This window comes from Saccopteryx leptura, chromosome 11 (genome assembly GCF_036850995.1).
Source record: "Saccopteryx leptura isolate mSacLep1 chromosome 11, mSacLep1_pri_phased_curated, whole genome shotgun sequence".
NCBI classification, from domain to species: domain Eukaryota; kingdom Metazoa; phylum Chordata; class Mammalia; order Chiroptera; family Emballonuridae; genus Saccopteryx; species Saccopteryx leptura.
In genome coordinates, this window is record NC_089513.1 from 64,002,598 (window position 1) to 64,023,172 (window position 20,575).

General features: G+C 44.6%; 1 protein-coding gene across 1 annotated transcript in view; it reads left to right on the forward strand.

Annotated features, from left to right (window-relative positions):
- TXNRD3 (thioredoxin reductase 3) overlaps positions 1-19,977 on the forward strand; it is a 66,403-nt gene extending 46,426 nt beyond the window's left edge. The window contains exons 11-16 of the mRNA XM_066352685.1: positions 3,458-3,534; positions 4,092-4,248; positions 9,573-9,680; positions 13,295-13,390; positions 19,451-19,585; positions 19,781-19,977. Of these exons, the coding sequence (XP_066208782.1) occupies positions 3,458-3,534; positions 4,092-4,248; positions 9,573-9,680; positions 13,295-13,390; positions 19,451-19,585; positions 19,781-19,843 (636 nt within the window). The 3' untranslated portion in view covers positions 19,844-19,977. The remainder of the gene's footprint in view (positions 1-3,457; positions 3,535-4,091; positions 4,249-9,572; positions 9,681-13,294; positions 13,391-19,450; positions 19,586-19,780) is intronic.
- Positions 19,978-20,575: the final 598 nt, after the last annotated feature.

Genomic DNA, 20,575 nt, shown 5'->3' on the forward strand with positions numbered 1-20,575 from the left:
TCTAATATGTACATGAGCAGCCTGTATCTTTATTTATGTATTCTTTAGTTTCTCTCAGCAATATATTATTTTGCTTTAGAGGTCTTTCCTATATTTTGCTAAATTTATCTTTAATATTTCATGTTTTTTAAGCTATTATAAATGGTTATAAAATTTTTTATTTTCAGTGGTTAGTTGATAGATATTGAAATACAAGTCATTTTTATGTATTAACCTTATAGGTTTTTAAGATTTATGGCTGCATATAAAACCAGTCTGGCTTCTTTTTTTCAGTCTACATGCTTTTTATTTCTTTTTGTTGCCTTTTTGCACTAGCTAAGACCTCCAGTACAGGGTGGACTAGAAATTGTAAGTGTGCATCCTCACCTTGCTCTGATTGTGGGGGCGGGCCAGGCATTCAGTCTTTGGTGATTCCTTGGGTGTAAGCTGTACGTGTTTTAACAGATGCCTTTTAGTGGGTTGAGGAAGTTTAACTTCTCTATTTTCTGGCAAACACAGGAAAAATAAATTTATTATAAGAACCCCAGATGACATGGTTGTTCACATACAAAAGAGGAAAGCTCTTGTCTGCAGAGGGACAGCCGATGCCCCATCAGGGAGTCCTCACTCCCAGGGGTGGCTCTGAGGACACCAGGTCCAGAAGATGGCACCCTGACCAGAGAATGAGTCCCACTGCTTCACATGGTACCAGGGACAGAATTCCACCAGAGCCTCTGTTCCCCAGCCCCCTCACTGTGCTGGGCTAACGCCCAGGCCTTGAAGGGAAAACGCTATGAGGCATGAGGCTCAGCTGGTGGTGGGATACGCAATTACCCACAGGCCAGACTTCCCACAGAGATGCAGCTGGCAGCCCTGGGTCCAGGAGCAGCCCTGTGGCATGCCCCTTGTGCCAACAGTGGAGCACTCTGAACCCAACACTGTGATCAGAGAATTCTGTGTGTTCTAAAGGTTTCCTGTGATCTTCCTCCTCCCCTACTGAAATGGGCACAGTATTTTCTAGCACACAAAGGGGCTCTGCCAGGGCCCCGACTTCTCCCCGTGATGCTGAGGAAGGACATGGGCCCTGCAGGAGCCAAAGGGCCAGCAGGTGGAGAAGCGCAGCCCTGGGGGTACGTCTGCCTCCCCAGAGAAACTCTCACCCCCACCACTGATGCAGCCAGCTCTGCAGCTGCCGGCCCCAGTCCTGGACAGTGTGGGGAAACGTCTGGGAGGTTCCCAAGGAAGAAGATAAAAGCAGGAACGCTAACCTAATCCCAGGCTCTCTAAGGGAGCCAACACCTAGAAAGGTCAGATGTGAGGTGTGTGTCCTCTGTAGCCCTGAGGAGGCTGCGGGCAGCCCGGGATGCAGCAGCGGTGGTGGCCAGGCAGCCGGGAGGCAGCAGCGGTGGTGGCCAGGCAGCGAGAGGCAGCAGCGGTGGTGGCCAGGCGGCCGGGAGGCGGCAGTGGTGGTGGCCAGGCAGCCGAGATGCAGCAGTGGTGGTGGCCAGGCAGCCGAGAGACGGCAGCGGCGGTGGCCAGGCAGCCGGGAGGCGGCAGTGGCGGTGGCCAGGCAGCCGGGAGGCGGCAGCGGCGGTGGCCAGGCGGCCGAGAGGCGGGCCTGGCGGGTGCTCTCTGCCCAGGTGTTGAGCAGGGCTGTCATCGAGTGCTTGTCAGGGAGCCGCAGTAGCCTGCAGGTCATGCATTGGTGCGCCAGCTGCAGGAAGGGGTTGGTGTCTATCAGACCTGGCTACCCTGGAGTGGCAGGACAGGCAAAGGGCCCAGTGGGGGCAGGGACCCTCATTCTCCAGTGACTTCTGGGCAACTATACTGACACTGCTGGTCGATCCACAGTGGGTACTGGGAGGGGTGGTTAGTGGGCACGCTCAGGAGATCCTTGTTAACCAGCTTGCGTACCAAGTTGGTGGTGCCATTGTTACTGCAGGGAGAAGGGTCCAAGTTCACAAGGAACTTGGGGTCTAATCTGACCACCTCCACCCACCATAGCACATTGAGGATACTCTGCCACCTGTCCTCTTCAAACTCACCCTTCTGGTGACACCTCTGACATGTGATGGCTGGATTGTGGACGGCCATCATGTCTGGCACTAATGTGTAGTATAGGGAATGGTTGGAGCTGGGCAAGCAGATTTGGGCCGGGATGGAATCAGCAGCAGCTGGTGTAGGTACTGCTGGTTAGTGGCAGTACTGGGGGCGGGGGGAGATGTGGCAGTGAGTGCCAGGTCGTTCTTGAGTTTCTCCAGAAGTGGTCTCACACTTCTACAGAATTTTTAGGGGTAGTGCTTAGAGGGATCTGTCCAGATGTCAAAAAGCTGTTCATCTTTCTCAGGCCCCACTTTTCTGTCTTCATGACTGTCCGTCTTGTTGCTCATGTGGCATGTTTTCTTTTATTCTTTATGTGCTGAGATTTAATTAAAATCCCCAAAGGTGTTAAGTTCTGTAAAATGCTTTTTTTTCCCACATCTATTGGGATGATTAAATTGTTTTCTCCTTTATTCTGTTAATATGATGAGTTACATTGGTTAATAGACTTTATAAGTGAAGTCATCAGGGTCTGGAGTTAATTAATGAAAGATTTGGAAATTGTGAATTCAGTTTCCTTAATGAACACAGGGTGAATTGGTCGACTAGGGCTGCGGGAACAGAACAGCACAGACTAGGCAGCGTAGGGAAAGTACATTGAGGTTCTCACAGTTCTAGGGGCCAGAAGCCCAAGACCAAGGTGTCGGCTGGTTCGGTCTCTTCCGAGGCCTGTCTCGGGCTTGCAGGTGGTTGGCTGTCTTCTCTGTGTCCTCACATGACTGCTCCTCAGTTCGTGCTGTGTGTTCTAGAGAGGACACTGATCATCTTGTATTAGGGGCCACCCTAACGGCCTCATTTTACATTAACTACTCCTTTAAGGTCCTGTCTTCTAATCCAGTCCATTCTGGGGTATTGGGGGTCAGGACTTCAACATATGAATCTGGGGCGGGGGGACATAACTTAGCACACAAGGCAGGGTTATTTAGATTTGGGGTGAGTTTGGTAAGTTGTGTCTGTCAAGAAGTCTGTTTCAGGGACGTCGTGTACAGCATGGAGACTATAGTTAACAACACTGTGTTGTACATTTGAAAGTTGCTGGGAGAGTTGATCTTAAAAGCTGTCATCATGAGAGAAAATTTGTAACTATGTATGGTGACAGATGTTAACTAGACTTATTGTGGTGATCATTTTGCAATATATACAAATACCAAATCGTTATGTTGTACACCCAAAACTAATGTTTTATGTGAATTTTACCACAATTTAAAAAAAATGCATTTTGACTTAAAAGAATCTATTTCATCTAAGCTGTTAAGTTTATTGGTATAGGGCGTTCACAAAAGTTATTAGTCTTTTCATGTCTGAGGGATCTATAGTGATGTTCTCACTTTTATTCTGATACTGATCATTTGTGTTTATGCTCTCTGTCTAAACATAGGTTTTGTTAGCAATTGGTCGTGAGTCCTGTACAAGGAATATGGGCTTGGAGAAGATTGGTGTCCACATCAATGAGAAGTATGTACATGTGGGATCACTGCATTATTCATGCACACATCGAAATGTTTCTACAGCTCCCCTCTTAAAATTCTCATTTAATTACTTGGATGCAAAATTTTAATGCTTTATATATTTTTTATAGTGAGTATTGTCCCAGCTCTGTCTTACCAGTTTTCTTCATTAGTCAGTCAGTAACTCTTTATTGTGTGCCTTAAAGAGCTCATGCATGATTTTAACAAATAATTGTGGAAATGTATTCCACTACTGTCTGGTTTGAAGTGAATTTCGACCTTGGTCAGGCAAGGAGAAAGATCTCAAAGTTCTAAGTGCAGGTCTAGGGGAAATCTGTGAACACCCTCAGCGTCCCGAACGAGTGTGGTCGCATCACCCGGCAGGGTGTTTTCCTTCGGAGCTGCCGAAGCCGTTGCTGGTGTGAGCCATTGGTCTCATGGGCGTGATGACCTGAGTGCATGAGTTCCTGGAGGTCTCTTTCTATGCGTTTTGTTATCTTGGAATAGTGGTAGTCCTCCAGCTTACAGAGTTGGTCATATTTTTTCCCTTTCAAAATCTAACAGGACTGGCAAGCTACCAGTAAACGATCTGGAACAAACCAACGTGCCCTATGTCTATGCTATTGGGGATGTCCTGGAAGGTAAACTTGAGCTCACTCCTGTTGCCATAAAGGCAGGCAAGCTGCTGGCTCGAAGACTTTTTGGCGGTCGTTTGGAAAAGGTGGGTTTCTTACTGTTGTTTTTGAAATAATGATCTAAATAAAAATCATGACTAAAACATCAATACAAATAAAACAAACATGTGCTTGTTTTGCAAGTAAAGGGTTCTTCACAAATAAATCATTTGCAGTTGATGTTTTTGTTTTTTTGTGGGATTTTTTTGGGGGTTTTTTGTGGGTTTTTTTGAGAGAGAGACAGAGACAGGGACAGGAAGGGAGAAAGATGAGAAGCATCAACTTAATACTTGTGTCCCTTCAGTTCATTGATTGCTTCCCATATGTGCCTTGACCAGGGGCTCCAGCCGAGCCTGTGACCCCTTGCTCAAGCCGGGACCCTGCATTCAAGTTGGTGAACCTGTGCTCAAGCCAGTGACCTCGGAGTTTCGAACCTGCGACCCCAGTATCCCAGGTCGATGCTCTATCCATTGTTACCATCAGTCAGGCAACTTATTATTTAGTAATGGTTTTCAAAAATATTTTTTAATATCCACTATGTACAGGATATTTGCTGTGTGATATACAAAGGGCTGAATGTTTCCAGTGCCAGGGGCTTACTAGCTCGATGGAGGTTGTGAGTAAGAGGAGGAGCAGTGAGTTCTGACTAAATGGCTCAGAAGAGGCCTTTGAGGTACAGGGTCACACTGGCACAGAGTAGGAGGGTCACTCAGAGTGGCTCAGGATGCTGGCCCTGGCTTTGGGGCCTACTTAATGTGGGACCAAGTGGAGTTGTTTCACTTCCCTCCACCCCATTTTACCGCCTATAGAGCTGATAGTGTGTGTGAGTCAGGTGATTTCTACAGCCTCTTCCGCCTTCCATAGCCTTTGATCAAAGATTTGGAATGGGCTTTAGAAGATGAGTAATCTGAAATTGAGGAAGCCTGGGCTCTTTGATAAGTAGGTAACTCAAAGCAAAGGCCAGAACTTGCAGTGTTTGGTTTGTGCTAGGACTGTGAGCGGCCTCTCGGGAGCCCCCAGCTGAGGGAGGACACACTCTGCTCCGTCAGACACTGGATGTGCAGAGGCGCTGGCGGACAGAGATGACTGGGGAGGTGGTTTTACTGGGTGGGTGTCAGGCATGCTGGCTGTTCTTTTGCACACAGGAATTGTCTCATCCACAATGCTTACAGCATTCTGAGGCATGTGCAGGCAGAGCAATTGGTGATAGAGGAGTACAATTGGAAATGAGGCTAGGAAATTAATTTGGTGCTAGATTATCAGAAACCTGTGATGTCACAGTTAAGAATACATAGGGCCTTCTCTAGGCAGTAGAGAACTGTTGAAGATCTTTAATTTCCCCAACTTTTCATTTAGGAAGATGTCAAACCACAGGAAGAATAGCAGCAATTACCCACATTACCCTTTCAATCAGATTTCCCAGTGGTTAACATTTTGCCATTTTTGCTTTCTCCCCTTTTCTGAAGATGTATATATTTACAATACATGTACATTTTTTTTTTCTGCTGAGCTATTTGAAATAAGTGGCAGACATCAATGATGTTTTGCTCCTAAATACTTCAGTATTTATCTCCTGAGAACAAGGAAATTCGCCTACATAACCACAATTCCTTTTCTGTAGCTGAGAATTCAACAACAATGCAGTAGTGGTCCCAGCTCTTCAGTTGTCCATTAGTGTGTATGCGTGCATTCCGATCCACGCAGTATTCGGGTCTTCTGACTCCTGAGTCTCTCTTCATCTGCTCTGGCTCTCTGCCTTGACTTACCTGTTTGCTTATTTTACTTTTCATGGCTTTGGTTTTTTATGAATCCAGGCTATTTTCGTAGAATGTCTCACATTCTGAATTTCTCTGATCGTCTTTGCATGATTAGGTTCAGGTGAAAAGTTTGGGATATATATTCTTCATAAGGGGTGCTGTGTGCTGTTTATCACCCCAGGTGCCTTGCAAGGTCGTGCATGAAGACCTTGTACACATGTGGAAGTGTTGGTGGGTGAGGGTCAGCTGGGGACATGATACTGCTGGCATTGATGGATGGGGACAGGAATGCTAAATATACAAAGAAGAATATCCCATCCAAAGTTCTATAGCATTTCAAGGTATATGGAACTAGAGTAGTTGCCTAATGCTTTAAGGCAGGCATTCCCAAACTACGGCCCGCGGGCCGCATGTGGCCCCCTGAGGCCATTTATCCGGCCCCCCCGCTGCACTTCCAGAAGGGGCACCTCTTTCATTGGTGGTCAGTGAGAGGAGCACTGTATGTGGTGGCCCTCCAACCGTCTGAGGGACAGTGAACTGGCCCCTTGTGTAAAAAGTTTGGGGACCCCTGCTTTAAGGGTTAGTCATGGTGGCCATGGCGTGGAGAGCTTAGAAGACAGGTGTCTGTGTGTGTGTGTGTGTGTGTGTGTGTGTGTGTGTGTGTGTACACACGTGTATGTGCAAAAACAGAGATTAAAGTTACAGGACTAAAAAGAAGGCTACAGGTAGGGCAAGATGAAGTTAAGTACAAGTGGAAGAGATAGTGTAAGATGTGGAGGAAGTGTTTTAGATGAAAGGCAAGAAAGCTACGGAATTGCCTGTTGGTTTTTCTTAATTGCTATAAACAGGAGACAGAGGCATCTGTTCCGGATGAAGCCTTCCACTGTTAGCCATGGGGTATGTCATAGGCTGCTGGTCAGTGAGTGAGTGATGCGCATTTGATGGCCTAAGATAAGGTGACCGACTTCTTTACAATGAAAAAGAGGACAAAAATAAATTAAACAATATCATAAATAAAAGAAATATTTTATTCATTGCAATAATAATACATTATAATATAAATGCATAATAAAAACATTTGTAATATTTTATATTGTAATTATGCTTACATGCCTATTAATTTTTAATAATTGTAAGAAAAAAGTATTCATTTAGTAAAACTAAATATCAAACAAAACCACTATTTGGAGTAATATTCAGGTGTATTTATCATTTTCTAATTAAAAAACATCTGTTTTATGCAACTATTTAATCAAAATATGTTATTAATAGATATGGTTTGAGGTTAGATTTCCGCTTTAAAACTCGACTTTCGGGAAAATACTTGTAAATAAAATTATACATATTTGAAAATTATTAAATAGATAATGAACTAATAAAACGTGAGTTGTGCTTACCTGTCTATGGTTGAATATAATCGTGAGTCTATAATGTCGTATGTGCCGTGTTGTGTTTCAGTAAGAAGTACACAAAGCCATTTATGCACTCGGTATATCACGCACTCTCTCAAGGTCTCCCGTGCAGAGCGCAGCGTCTCATAATCACATCTCACCGCACTGTATTGATCCTTGACGAATTGTCATGTCAAATACAAATATGTCACATCACACACAATGGATCGACTCTGCATTGATCGAATACAGACATTTACAGATTAGTCTTCCAATATCAAAAAGGAGGACATGTAGGAGGACACTTTTTGAGGGAGGACAGAACTTACAAAAGAAGGACTGTCCCCCCAAAGGAGGACAATTGGTCCTCCTTACCTAGGAGAAGTCAGAAAACTAGGCAGTCCACATGTTTATGTGATTTTCTCAAGCTATTGTGGAAAAAAGAACACAAATGCTTCATGATTTGCAGGTTAGCAAACGCAAAATGGGATGAGAGCATTTTTTTTCTTTCCAGTGAGAGGCAGGGAGATAGACTCCCGCATGCACCCCACCCGGGATCCACCTGGCAACCCCCGTCTGAAGCCAGTGCTCTGCCCATCTGGGTCCGTGCTTACAACTGAGTTACTTTTAGACCTGAGGTCCAGGTTCATGGAGCCATCCTCAGCACTCAGGCCGATGCACTAGAACCAATCAAGCAGCTGTGGCTGTGGGAGAAAGAGAGAGAAGGGGGAGGAGGAGGGGAGCAGTGGAGAAGCATGTGAGCGCTTCTCCTGTGTGCCCTGAGCAGGAATCGAACCCGGGACACCCACACACTGGGCCAGTGCTCTACCACTGAGCCAGCTGGCCAGGGCCGAGCATATTTGAAGGTGAAGACTCTAGGCTGGTGCACATTCTACACAGTCACCTCAGTGAAGCAGGTGTACCTGCTGGTGTTTGGAAATGGTTTTCTTTTGGGTAAAATACAGTCACTGAAACGAGGCAAATCGGGGAAGTTTCTTACAAGGAGCACACAGATGATTGAGTCAAGTCGCACAGTGACTTAGAACAAGGACCGTGCTTGCGCTGGGCCTCATTGCAGTGGACCAGGGCTGGATCTCGGTGTCCCAGCTGCTCTGTGGCTCTCGCACATGGACGAAGGCTTCATAGGTGCCCTTCTGTTAGCCTGACTGGACCCTGACTGTTTCTCCTGTCACACCACTATCTAGGAGACTCTCCTCCTCGTTCCTTTTCCCACAGAAGTAACAATGGGGTGCAGCTCACCTTTCCTGCATAGGTTTCTGGCCAGCTTGGATTACCTTCTGTTGGGTTAAATGTCACCCCTTACCTCCCAACCCCGAACTTGTTGGCAGGGACACGTGGTACTCTGGGCAGTGTCACCCCTTGAGGGGCTGTGGAAGGGCAGATACAGCGACCTTCGTCCCCGGTTATACCCTCCATTCTTTCTCTGTCCCGGCCCACTGCGTTCTCTTCACACCCAGTTTTAATGATGCTTCCACCGCCATGTCCCAGCTCTTGTCCACACAATCACACGCACTGTCTTCTCCACGCAGTAGAGCAACCGCTTGCTTTCCCCCGGGCAGGTGCGCGGAGCTGCCGGCTCAGTCTGCACTTCCTGTGCTGTCCCCTGTGCTGTCTCAGTCAGCTCTGGCGGGGTTCTGTCCTAACACGGGACTCATGCAGTCCTGGCCCCAAGTACATACATGCCATCTCCCCTTGGTGGCCCAGGCAGTCACTCCGTCCCACACGAGTGAGCGGCTGCTTTGCTCGTCATCTCAGTGATACCGTTAAATGACATGGCCAGAGGTGGTCTAAGCTTCAAGTGAAACAGTGAAATTCTTCATCACCTGGTAGAGGTGTTCTAGGAAAGCAGGGTCCAGAATCCTGGGGAGGGGAAAAAAATTTAGGAAGTGCCTGGAGGGGCAACAAAGTGCACCACCTTCTCCTCCGCTAAGTAATTGTCAGACCAGAAGTCTGAGGGTGGGGCTGTGGGAGAGCCAGTCCTGTCCATCGGCCGCTGGCCAGTGCCAGTCTCTGCCCTGGAGTCAAGGGCTCACCCGTTTCCTTTAGTGTAACCTAGAATTCCCTGACATGGTGAGGGGCCAGAATCAGGCACACTGAACTGGACTCACTTATTTTCCTTGCATAAATGTATGTAATAGCGACTTTTATTGTAAAAAAAAAAAGTGTCACAAAATAAGAGCATGTCATTTGTTTATCTTTCAGTGCGATTATATTAATGTTCCAACGACAGTGTTCACCCCTCTAGAGTATGGCTGCTGTGGGTTATCTGAAGAGAAAGCTACTGAAGTATATAAAAAAGAGAATCTGGAAGTAAGATTGTTTTGTTTACTTTTTAAGAATCTTTTAATCAACTGTCTTCTCAGTCATTTTTGCTTTGTTATTTCACAAGTTATTATAATGGTTATATTATAGGAGATCACCCCATTTTAAGAAAAGTAGGAAATAAGTAATTAAAACCCTGTCTCTCTTGCAAACTAATAATAATGTATTTATTCATTAGGACTTTTGAATTATACGAAGCAAATACCTACTTGAGTAAGCTTATACAAGAAAGCGCAGGTGACTGTCAGATGTTTTGGGAATGCAGGAATGTATCAAGGCCATAGGAAGGGCTGAGAACCAGGGGTCAGAAAGAGCATCTCACCTCTTTCTTTTACTGCTTGGGGTTTATGTGTATGTTTGTGTGTGTGCGGTTCATTCTTCTGTCCCTGCAGATAGACTTTATTTGCTCCAGGAATACACATGCAGCCAAAATACAGCCTTTCTTTTGTTCTTGAGTTTATTTGATAGTTCTGGTCTTAAGAGGAATGGATTGACTTAGTGTTTCTCAGTCTCAATTCTAAATTATAGCAGAGGATCTTTGAATGGTCTGAGTTGGGTCGGCCATCCAGCCACGTCGTCTGGCGTGATGGTGGCCGGGCTCATGGAGCACCAGCACGGCTCTGGGAACCTACACCATCCGGGGACTCTAGGTGGGGAAGATAGACAGTCCCAGGGTTGCCATGGGCTGTGTGCAGTGTGCTCACCGAGACCCAGCCCTGGTCCAACTGCAGTTTGAATTGGCAAAAATGCCCTCCATGTGTTTATTCTCACCTCCCTTTTAATCACAGCAGACTTATAAATATTTTCTTACATTTTGGTGGGTGGTTTGAGTGTCTTTTTTCTGCACATCCAACATAGGAGGGGTAGGGAGAAAAAAAAAAAACAGTTGGAGGATTATTACTACTTGATGTTTTAAACAAAAGAGAATTGAAATTCCAGTTCTCTCCCTTAGGGACATCTTCATTTATTGCTGGGAATCTCTTCCAACCATAGTATTGATACCCCCTAGTGAAGTGGCCTAATGACTTACTGAATCTCTTATTACACTTCTGCTGTTGGGAAAATGTATGATTAAAACTTGATCATGTTATATTAAATGGTTGCGTTGCTTTCAATGAGACATTTGCATTTTAGAGGACATTGATCAGTATTTGTAATTAACTTCTGGTAATAATGAGCCATCCTTTCGGCAATGGTGAATTTTCACCTGGGTATTAGAAAATTGATGATAACAATTACAGATTTAACAGTTACAAAACTTTTTAAAATTAATGATAATTAAAAGAGAGGCAGGAAGAATGTAGAAGGCCATATCATAGTTAAAAGAATATCTTTATGGGAAAAAGTTCCTCAGTTTGTGGGATTTCTTTAAGGTTTCCTAAGGTTCACGCAGACCAACTCACCTACTTTCTATCCTTGCTTATTGCATTTGACAGGACTGAAAATTTGAACTGTTAGTGTTTTTTAAAATTCCCATTATAAAGACATCTATGATATTTTTGAAAGTGAGGAAATCAAGGTAAGGAGAGAATGAGTGTAGAAATTGAAGATGATGTTAGAGAAAGGTTAATTTGTTGGTTCACAAAATTAATGCAATAAAGTCTTATAGACTAGCTTTAGGATTAAGCTGAAACTTGAGTTTCACTCTAAGCTCCTTACTACCTGACTAGAAGAGAGAGAAGGGGCATTGAAATATGCCGAATAATATCCTTAAAATATCTCATTAGTAAATACAATAATGGGTTTTATAGGATCTCATTAGATCCAGAGCTGCAGTCCTTTGGCATAATGCCAAAGCACAGTATAATAAAAAAGTAATTCCTAAAAGGGGCCAAAATATGGCTGTGGTCTGTGATGGCCTGACAGGACGAACTTCTAGAGTACAGGTGTACCTCGGAGACACTGAGCGTTCGGTTCCAGACCGCCGCAATAAAGAGGACCGCCCCGAAGCGAGTCGCACAATTTTCTGGTTTCCGGTGCATGTAAGAGTTGTTTCCACTATACTGTAGTCTGTCATGTGTGCGTTAGCCTTTGTATCTTGGGAAATAGGGAGGCCCAAGGAGAGGGAGAGAGATGGGGCAACATACGCCTAGTGGAGCAGTGAGAACACACATTTATCAGTTGTTTGCTATTTTATAATTGGGGGTGGTTCGTGGTACTCCAAAACGATGACAGTAGTAGCATCACCATACAAATATAATAACGGTGAAAAGGGTCAGAATGTTGCGAGAATTGCCCAAGTGTGACATAGTGACAAAGTGAGCAAAGGCTATTGGAAGAATGGGCAAGGATGGACTTGCTCTGCACAGGGTCGCCGCAGCCTTCCTGTGGACAAGCCGCACCTGGGGCGCACAGTGCAGCGAAGCCCAGTTCAATGGGGAGTGTCTGCACAGGTGCACAACATCCTTGCTGTCGCTTCCGGCAGCACAAGATAATTCTTACTGCATATTGCTAACCTAGGAAGACAGAAAAATTCAAAATTTGAAGCACCAGTTCTACTGAAAGCATGTCACTTTGCACCATCATAAAGTCAGAAAATCTTAAGTTGAACCAGTGTAAGTGAGCGACCATCCATAGTTTAGAATACATTTTTTTTTTTTTTTGTATTTTTCTGAAGCTGGAAACGGGGAGGCAGTCAGACAGACTCCCGCATGCGCCCGACCGGGATCCACCCAGCACGCCCACCAGGGGGCGATGCTCTGCCCATCTGGGGGGTCGCTCTGTTGCAACCAGAGCCATTCTAGCACCTGAGGCAGAGGCCATAGAGCCATCCCCAGCGCCTGGGCCATCTTTGCTCCAATGGAGCCTCGGCTGCGGGAGGGGAAGAGAGAGACAGAGAGGAAGGAGAGGGGGAGGGGTGGAGAAGCAGATGGGCGCTTCTCCTGTGTGCCCTGGCCGGGAATCGAACCCGGGACTTCTGCACGCCAGGCCGATGCTCTACCACTGAGCCAACCGGCCAGGGCCTAGAATACATTTTTTACCCTGGACCAAACAGTAATCCATTGCCTGCGTCTGGAGCAACTAGGAGGAATGACATGAGGAACGTGCTGCGCCAAGCAGGGTGGGGTCGCGTGGTTTGTTGTAGGTCTCAGACGAGTGAGCCGGTCTGAGGAGCCTGAGCTGTGTGTGCCTCAGGGCGCTGGAGCAATGGCTTCCAAGTAGCATAGGTCGTGTTTTTAGTATCTTTTAATGGGGTTGAACTGTTTCATCTCTTCTGCTTTTCCTAGATTTGGCTTGAAAATGAACCTTGTAGGCAGATTATAAACTTGTCAAAGGCAGGATCTAAGTCTTTATTTACCTTTTGAGTCACATGGCTCTTAGAGAGGAGTACTCTGTAAATGTTTGAAAATCGAAATTTAGTTAATAGGGGGTTTTTTTGGACTAACGGTAGAGCAAAACAAAGGTCAGCATGCTGTGCAGCTGGCATTTTAGGAGCTCTTGCCCAGATGCTCTGATCAGATACATAAAGCTGGGATTATGGAACTTTAAATTTCTGAAAGCTGTTAAGAAGAGATTATCATGTTTATATAATGAAAAAGCACATCAAAGAGTGATTTTTCTATGTTAATCTTGGCCTCCTTCTCTCTCTTCTTGTCTTCCAGGTATATCATACTCTGTTCTGGCCTCTTGAGTGGACAGTAGCTGGCAGAGACAACAATACTTGTTATGCAAAGATAATTTGCAATAAATTCGACAATGTATGTAATATGATTGGAAGCTGAAATGCTGTAATTTTAAAGATTTTATTTATTGATTTTACAGAGAGAGGAAAGGGGGATGGGAGCAAGAAGTATCCACTCATAGTTGCTTCACTTTAATTGTTAATTGATTGCTTGTCATATGTGCCTTGACCAGGCAAGCCCAGGGTCTCGAACCGGCAACCTCAGCATTCCAGGTCAAAGCTTTATCCACTGTGCCAGGCTTAAATGCTATAATTTTAAAGTGTAGCTTTTATTCTGGTAGATGGGGTTTAAAGTCTCTTTAAAGGTGGTTTTGGCCCTGGCAAGTTGGCTCAGTGGTAGAGTGTCAGCCCAGCATGTGGATGTCGCAGGTTTGATTCCCAGCCAGGGCACAAAGTAGAAGTGACCATCTGCTTTTCCACTCTTCCCCTCCCACAGCCATGGCTCTATTGGTTCGAGCACATTGGCTCTGGGTGCTAAGGATGGCTTGGTTGAGCCCCCATCTCAGGCACTAAGGATAGCTCGGTTGCAAGCATGGCCCCAAATGGGCAGAACATCGGCCCCAGATGGGAGTTCCTAAGGGATCCAGGTCAGGGTGCATGCAAGAGTCTGTCTCTCTATCTCCCCTCCTTTCACTTGGAAAAAGAAGAAAAAGGAAAAAAAAAGATAGTTTTCAGGAAAAGGCATAAATTCTTCAAATTATTTACCCAGTTAAAGTGTTTGCAAAGGTTGGACAAATGATAGATTGTAACTAAGGCTTACCAATACCTTCTCAAACTAACACTGAAATTGTCTCCTCCCAGATTTATCTAACTCAGCAATTTAGAACTAGATCATCTGTGAAAAATTTGATCATCAACTATAAAATATAAGATATATGTTTGTATGCATTTTATAAAGTGAATGTATGTCAAAAAGCCTTTACAAACAAGACAAGGGTGCCCCCTTTCACCACTCTCATTCAGGATAGTTCTGGAAGTCCTGGCCACAGCAATCAGACAAGAAGAAGAAATAAAAGGCATCCAAATTGGAAAAGAAGAAGCAAATTGTCATTATTTGCTGATTACATGTTACTGTACATAGAAATCCCTAAAGTCTCTGCCGAAAAACTACTAGACCTGATAAATGAATTCAGCAGGGTGGCAGGATATAAAATTAATATTCAGAAATCAGTGGCATTTTTATACACCAACAATAAACTGTCAGAAAGACAAATTAAGGAAACAGTTTGCTTCACTATTGCAACAAAAAGAAAAATAAAGGACATAGGAAGAAATTTAACCAAGAAGATAAAAGACTTGTACTTGAAAAATTATAAGAATTGAAAAAGAAATCAAAGAAGATACAAACAAGTTGAAGCATATATTGTGTTCATGGATAGAAACAATTACATTATTTAAATGTCCATACTACCCAAAGCAATCTATAGATTCAGTGCCATGCCTATTAAAATACCAATGGCACACTTCACAAATCTAGAACAAATATTACAAAAATTAATATGGAACCAAGAAAGAACCCGAATATCCTAAGCAATCTTGAAAATGAAGAACAAAGTGGGAAGTATCACACTTCCTAATATCAAGTTATATAACAAAGCCATAATAACCAAAACAGCTTGGTACTGGCATAAGAACAGGCATACAGATCAATGGGACAGAACAGAGAACCCTGACATAAACCCACACCTTTATGATTGATACAAAGGAGGCAATAGTATACAATGGAGTAAAGAAAGTCTCTTCAAGGCCCTGGCTGGTTGACTTAGCCTTAGAGCATTGGCCCGGCAGGTGGAAGTCCCAGGTTCGATTCCTGGCCAGGGTACACAGGAGAAGTGCCCATCTGCTTCTCCACCCTTGCCCCTCTCCTTTCTATCTCTCTCTTCCCCTTCCACAGCCAAGGCTCCACTGGAGCAAAGTTGGTGCTGGCACTGAGAATGGCCCCATGGCCTTTGCCTCAGGCGCTAGATTGGCTCCAGTTGCAATGGAGCAATGGCCCAGATGAGCAGAGCATCACTCCCTGGTGGGCATGCTGGGTGGATCCCGGTCGGGCACATGTGGGAGTCTGTCTCTCTGCCTCCTTACTTCTCACTTCAAAAAAAAAAGAAAAAAAAGACAGTCTTTTAAATAAATGGTATTGAGAAAATTGGACAGGTACATGCACAAAAATGAAACTAGACCACCAACTTAACACCATTCACAAAAATAAACTCAAAATGAATAAAAGACTTAAATTTAAGTCAGAAACCATAAAAATCTTGGAAGAAAACATAGGCAGTAAACCCTACAGTATCTCTTTTAGCAATATCTTTCCTGATGTATCTTCGCAGGCAAGTGAAATAAAGGACAAAATAAACAAATGGGACTATATCAAGCTGAAAAGCCTTTGCAAAGCAAAAGACACCATGAACAAAATAAAAAGACAACCTACACAATGGGAGAACAGATTCACTAACACTTCTGATAAGGGGTTAATAACCAAGGTTTATAAAGAACTTCTAAAACTCAACACCAGGAGGACAAACCAATTAAAAAATGGGCAAAGGAACTGAATAGACACTTCTCCAAAGAGGATATACAGATGGCCAATAGGCATATGAAAAAGTATTCAACGTCGCTAATCATCAGAGAAATGCAAATTAAAACCACAATGAGATATTACCTCATACCTGTCAGAATGGTGCTTATTAACAAATCAACACACAAGTGCTGGTGAGGATGTGGAGAAAAGAGAACCCTCCTGCACTTCTGGTGGGAATGCAGACTGGTGCAGCCACTGTGGAAAACAGTATGGCAACTCCTCAAAAATTTAAGCCTGACCAGGCGGTGGTGCAGTGGATAGAGCGTCGGACTGGGATGCGAAGGACCCAGGTTCGAAACCTCAAGGTCACCAGCTTGAGCATGGGTTCACCTGGTTTGAGTAAAGCTCACCAGTTTGAGTTCAAGGTCACTGGCTTGAACAAGGGGTTACTCAGTCTGCTGTAGCCCCACGGTCAAGGCACATATGAGAAAGCAATCAATAAACAACTAAAGTGCCACAATGAAGAATTGATGCTTCTCATCTCTCTCTGTTCCTACCTGTCTTTCCCTATCTGTCCCTCTCTCTGACTCTCTCTCTCTCTGTCAAAAAATAAATAAAAATTAAAAGTGGAACTGCCTTTTGATCAAACTATCCCATTTTTAGGAATATACCCTAAGAATTCCAAAACACTGAATCAAAAGAAGATGTGCACCCCCATGTTTACTGCAGCATTGTTTACAATAGCCAAGATCTGGAAACAGCCCAAGTGTCCATCAGTAGCGAGTGGATAAAAAAAACCTGTGGTACATATACACAATGGAATACTACACAGCTGTGAAAAAGAAGGAAATCTTACCTTTTGTGACAACATGGATGGAGCTGGAGATTATTATTCTAAGTGGAGTAAGCCAGGCAGAGAAAGACAAATATCATATGATCTCACTTTTATGTGGAATCTAGTGAACCAAGTGAACTGAGGAACAAAATAGAGGCAGAGGCGGGGTTGCTGGGACCAGAGGGAAGGGGGATGAGGGGATGGGATCAGAGAAGGTGAAGGGATTAGTGAAATTATATATACATAACACATAGATACAGATAACAGGACAGCAAATCCCAGAGGGAAGGGTGGGAGGGAGTCAAGGGGAGAAGGGAAAAGGGGTGTAAAAGGGGGCACATTGTTGGGGAGTGAGGGTGTTATATTGAGTGGGACACTTGAATCCATGTTAACACAATAAATTTTAAAAATTTAATAAAAAAACTTAAAAAAATAATTTTAAAAAGCCTTTACAAGGAGATTCTTTTACAAAGTGAACACTAGTTAATTAATTCCTGATGAAGCCTTTCATTACAGAAAAATCAGTGGGCAAAGAACCCATTGTTGGAGGCTTCTGCCTTCCCTGGTACTGAGGTGAGCATGGAACTGATAACAGATGCCTTGATTATTGGAGTTTAAAACACAGTTTATTTAGGACTTGTTTTATAAAGAACATTGAGAATTGAAAACAGTTAGTGCTTGGTTCCCCCCTTTTTAAGAATTTATCATTTATCTGGGGAGATGAAATATAAAATTGGATACCTATGAACAGTAAGACCTGACATTTCTATAAGTTTACATAGTAATCTGCAGTTACTGTCATGAAGTTATGGCTGCTTTTCTAAACGGAGCAGGCAGAGACTATGCACTGAAACCCTAATGTGAGCAGGGGTGTTTCACTGAGCTGTTGCTGAAACCAAGAGTGTCAGTCTTCATGTTATTTCTAACCTGTTGACAGAGTTGGTGACTGTGACTGTAGCTGTGGGCCTGAGGCAGAATTTACCTGTCTGTTTACCCCTCGGTTTGAACCCCATCTCTGTCATTTGCCACTCCCTATGCTCATCCTCATTAATTAACTAGTGTCCCCACCGTCCCCATTTGCCCCTGCTCACTTGCTCACTGTCCTCAAAAGAGCTTGTTGCTTTCTTTACTCCTGTCCAAATTTCTGTTTCTAGAGGACCATCCTACTACTATGTATTTTACTGTAGCTGTGTGGTAAAAATTGTGAATGAAGTTTTCTGTCTCACAGAAGCTGCCTTCATTTTCATTACTTATTTGTTTTTTTGTTTGTTTAGTGAGAGAGGGAGATCAGAGAAGGTGACGGGATTAGTGAAATTATATATACATTACACATAGATACAGATAACAGGACAGCAAATCCCAGAGGGAAGGGTGAGAGGGAGTCAAGGGGAGAGGAGAAAAGGGGGTGTAATAAGGGGGGCATGTTGTAATAAGGGGACAGACAGGCAGGGACAGGCAAGGAGAGAGATGAGAAACATCAACTTGTAGTTGCGGCACCTTAGTTGTTCATTGATTACTTTTTTCATATGTACCTTGACCGGGAGGCTGTACCCCTCACTCAAGCCAGTAACCTTGGGCTCAAGCCACAACCTTGGATTTCAAGCCAGCAACCTTTGAGCTCAAGCCAGCGACTCATGGGGCCATGTCTATGATCCCACACTCAAGCTGGCGGCCCTGCACTCAAACTGGATGAGCCCACACTCAAGGCAGTGACCTTGGGGTTTTGAACTAGCAACTTCAGTGTCCCAGGCCGTTGCTCTATCTGCTGTGCCACTACCTGGTCAGGCTCATTTTCATTTTTAAATGGGGATTTTCACGAGATGTTTTCACTCTGTCTGGATGCCTGCCTTTCCCAGTTGCTGTATGTACGATGTGCCACCTCAGAGATTCCGACTCAGTCTCCTTCCATGGAGCCCTGGGAGTCGCACTTTCCCCCGGACCCCTGTGGCTCATGACTGCCCTTTGAGAAACACCGCTTCCAGAGCTCTCCCTTTGAGCACCGCCAGTGGATGGGTGTGAGTTGGCTGCTTTCAACCAGTTTGTTCTCTAGAATGTGAAGAGGCAAAGATTTCTGGCAGCCCACGCCCTCTGCTGCCCTTTCTGTCTGTTTCCCATTTTTACTATTGAAGATCGAAACAAAGGTTAGAATCTGATGAGAAAACACTGACAAGAAGACAGCCCGAGCACAGTGTACCTCAGAAACCCACCACGGGTCTTGCTTCCTGGCTCGGTGGCCTGCTCATCACCTGTACCTCGCTCCTCCCAGCATGCAGTTCCCGGGACAAGCCACACAACTATTCCTCGCTCCTCCCTTAGTTGTGTTGGGAGCCAGGCAGCTTGCTCTGGGGCCAGGAATCACTGTGAAATCCGCTACCTTAGAACTATTCGAGTTGGACTTTAATTCAAATTTGAATACTATTGTTTAGCACTGTCTCAGCATAATTAGGACATTTCTACCACATACATTAATGAGCTACTTCATGCAGTGAATAAATTACTTGTTTCTAGGAAATTCGAGTGCAGGTTACTCTGGGTGTGCATTTGTTGGCTTGTTTAACATTCTGCAATGGCTCAGTGTCACGGTAATGTTCTCTGCTGAATTCTATGTTGGTCCTTTTTCTGTAGTATGTGCTGTCATTTTGAACTATGAACTTGCAATGAATAGATTCCTATTCAGACCATTAACCTACTGGGCTTCCTTTTGTTTTGTTTCTGTACTAAAGAATCGGGTGATAGGATTTCATATTCTTGGACCAAGTGCCGGGGAGGTTACCCAAGGATTTGCAGCTGCAATGAAGTGTGGGCTCACGAAGCAGCTACTCGATGACACCATTGGAATTCACCCCACATGTGGTGAGGTACAAAAATGGGTGGACTTCAACTGGTGTAGTTTGAAAAACTATTGTGAAGCACATTGTCAGACAGTTCTTGTATTAGTAACCACTTTGCATATTTTAAAGGAAAATAGATATAATATTCAGAGTGTATTTTCTTAAAGCCATACTGAAATATTGTTGGCTGAATACAAATATTTTTTTCTTCCTTTTTAACAGGTGTTCACCACTTTGGAAATCACAAAGTCATCGGGACTAGACTTCTCCCAGAAAGGCTGCTGAGGATAGACCCGCTGCTGCCTAGTCTCCCTCGTCTGCTCCTCCTTCTTTCAGAGAGGAGGACGCTCCCAGACCCCGTGGGTCTGCGGCCGGGGCACTGCTCCGTGGTGCAGGGGCCCGTGCAGGGCTTTCCTCACCGGGGCGCGGGAGAGAACACGGACGAGGAGACAGGCAGCGGCGGGCGTCCGCTCAGCAGTCTCAGCGACTGGAAGAGGCAGTCACACTGCGTCCTTGACGTCTTTGCTCGAAACCAATGTGAAGTGAGCTAAGACCAATACTCTTCCAAGTCAGAACTGAGCTTCCTTCTGAAAAACCTTCTCATCACCTAACTAGTTGAAGTTAACGTTTCCAGTTGCTAGTGTTTTTATCTCCTTGCTTTATTGTTTCTGTGAAAATACTTTCTCAGTTACGAAACTATGAAATGGTGAGCTTCCATTGTGTGGGCGTGGGATTCGCATGTGGCTTGCTGGCAGGTGGTGTCTGGAAATGCCCTCAGGTAGCTGGCTGCAGGGGGGTGGCATTCACAGAAAGCCGCACACGCTAAGTAGAGTTCAGTTAACTGTGTTCTCCTGTGAGTACAGTTTTCCCCGCTGTCAAAACCTGCCTTCTGCTCCCCTGTCCTGGTTCCTGATGGCGACCACCTTGGTGTCCTCCTCCTCTTCGTGTCTTTAGATTGAGTGGCATCTCATGTCAGAGAGAGACTCGTATTTCTTCTTCATGTTGATCTTAAGACTA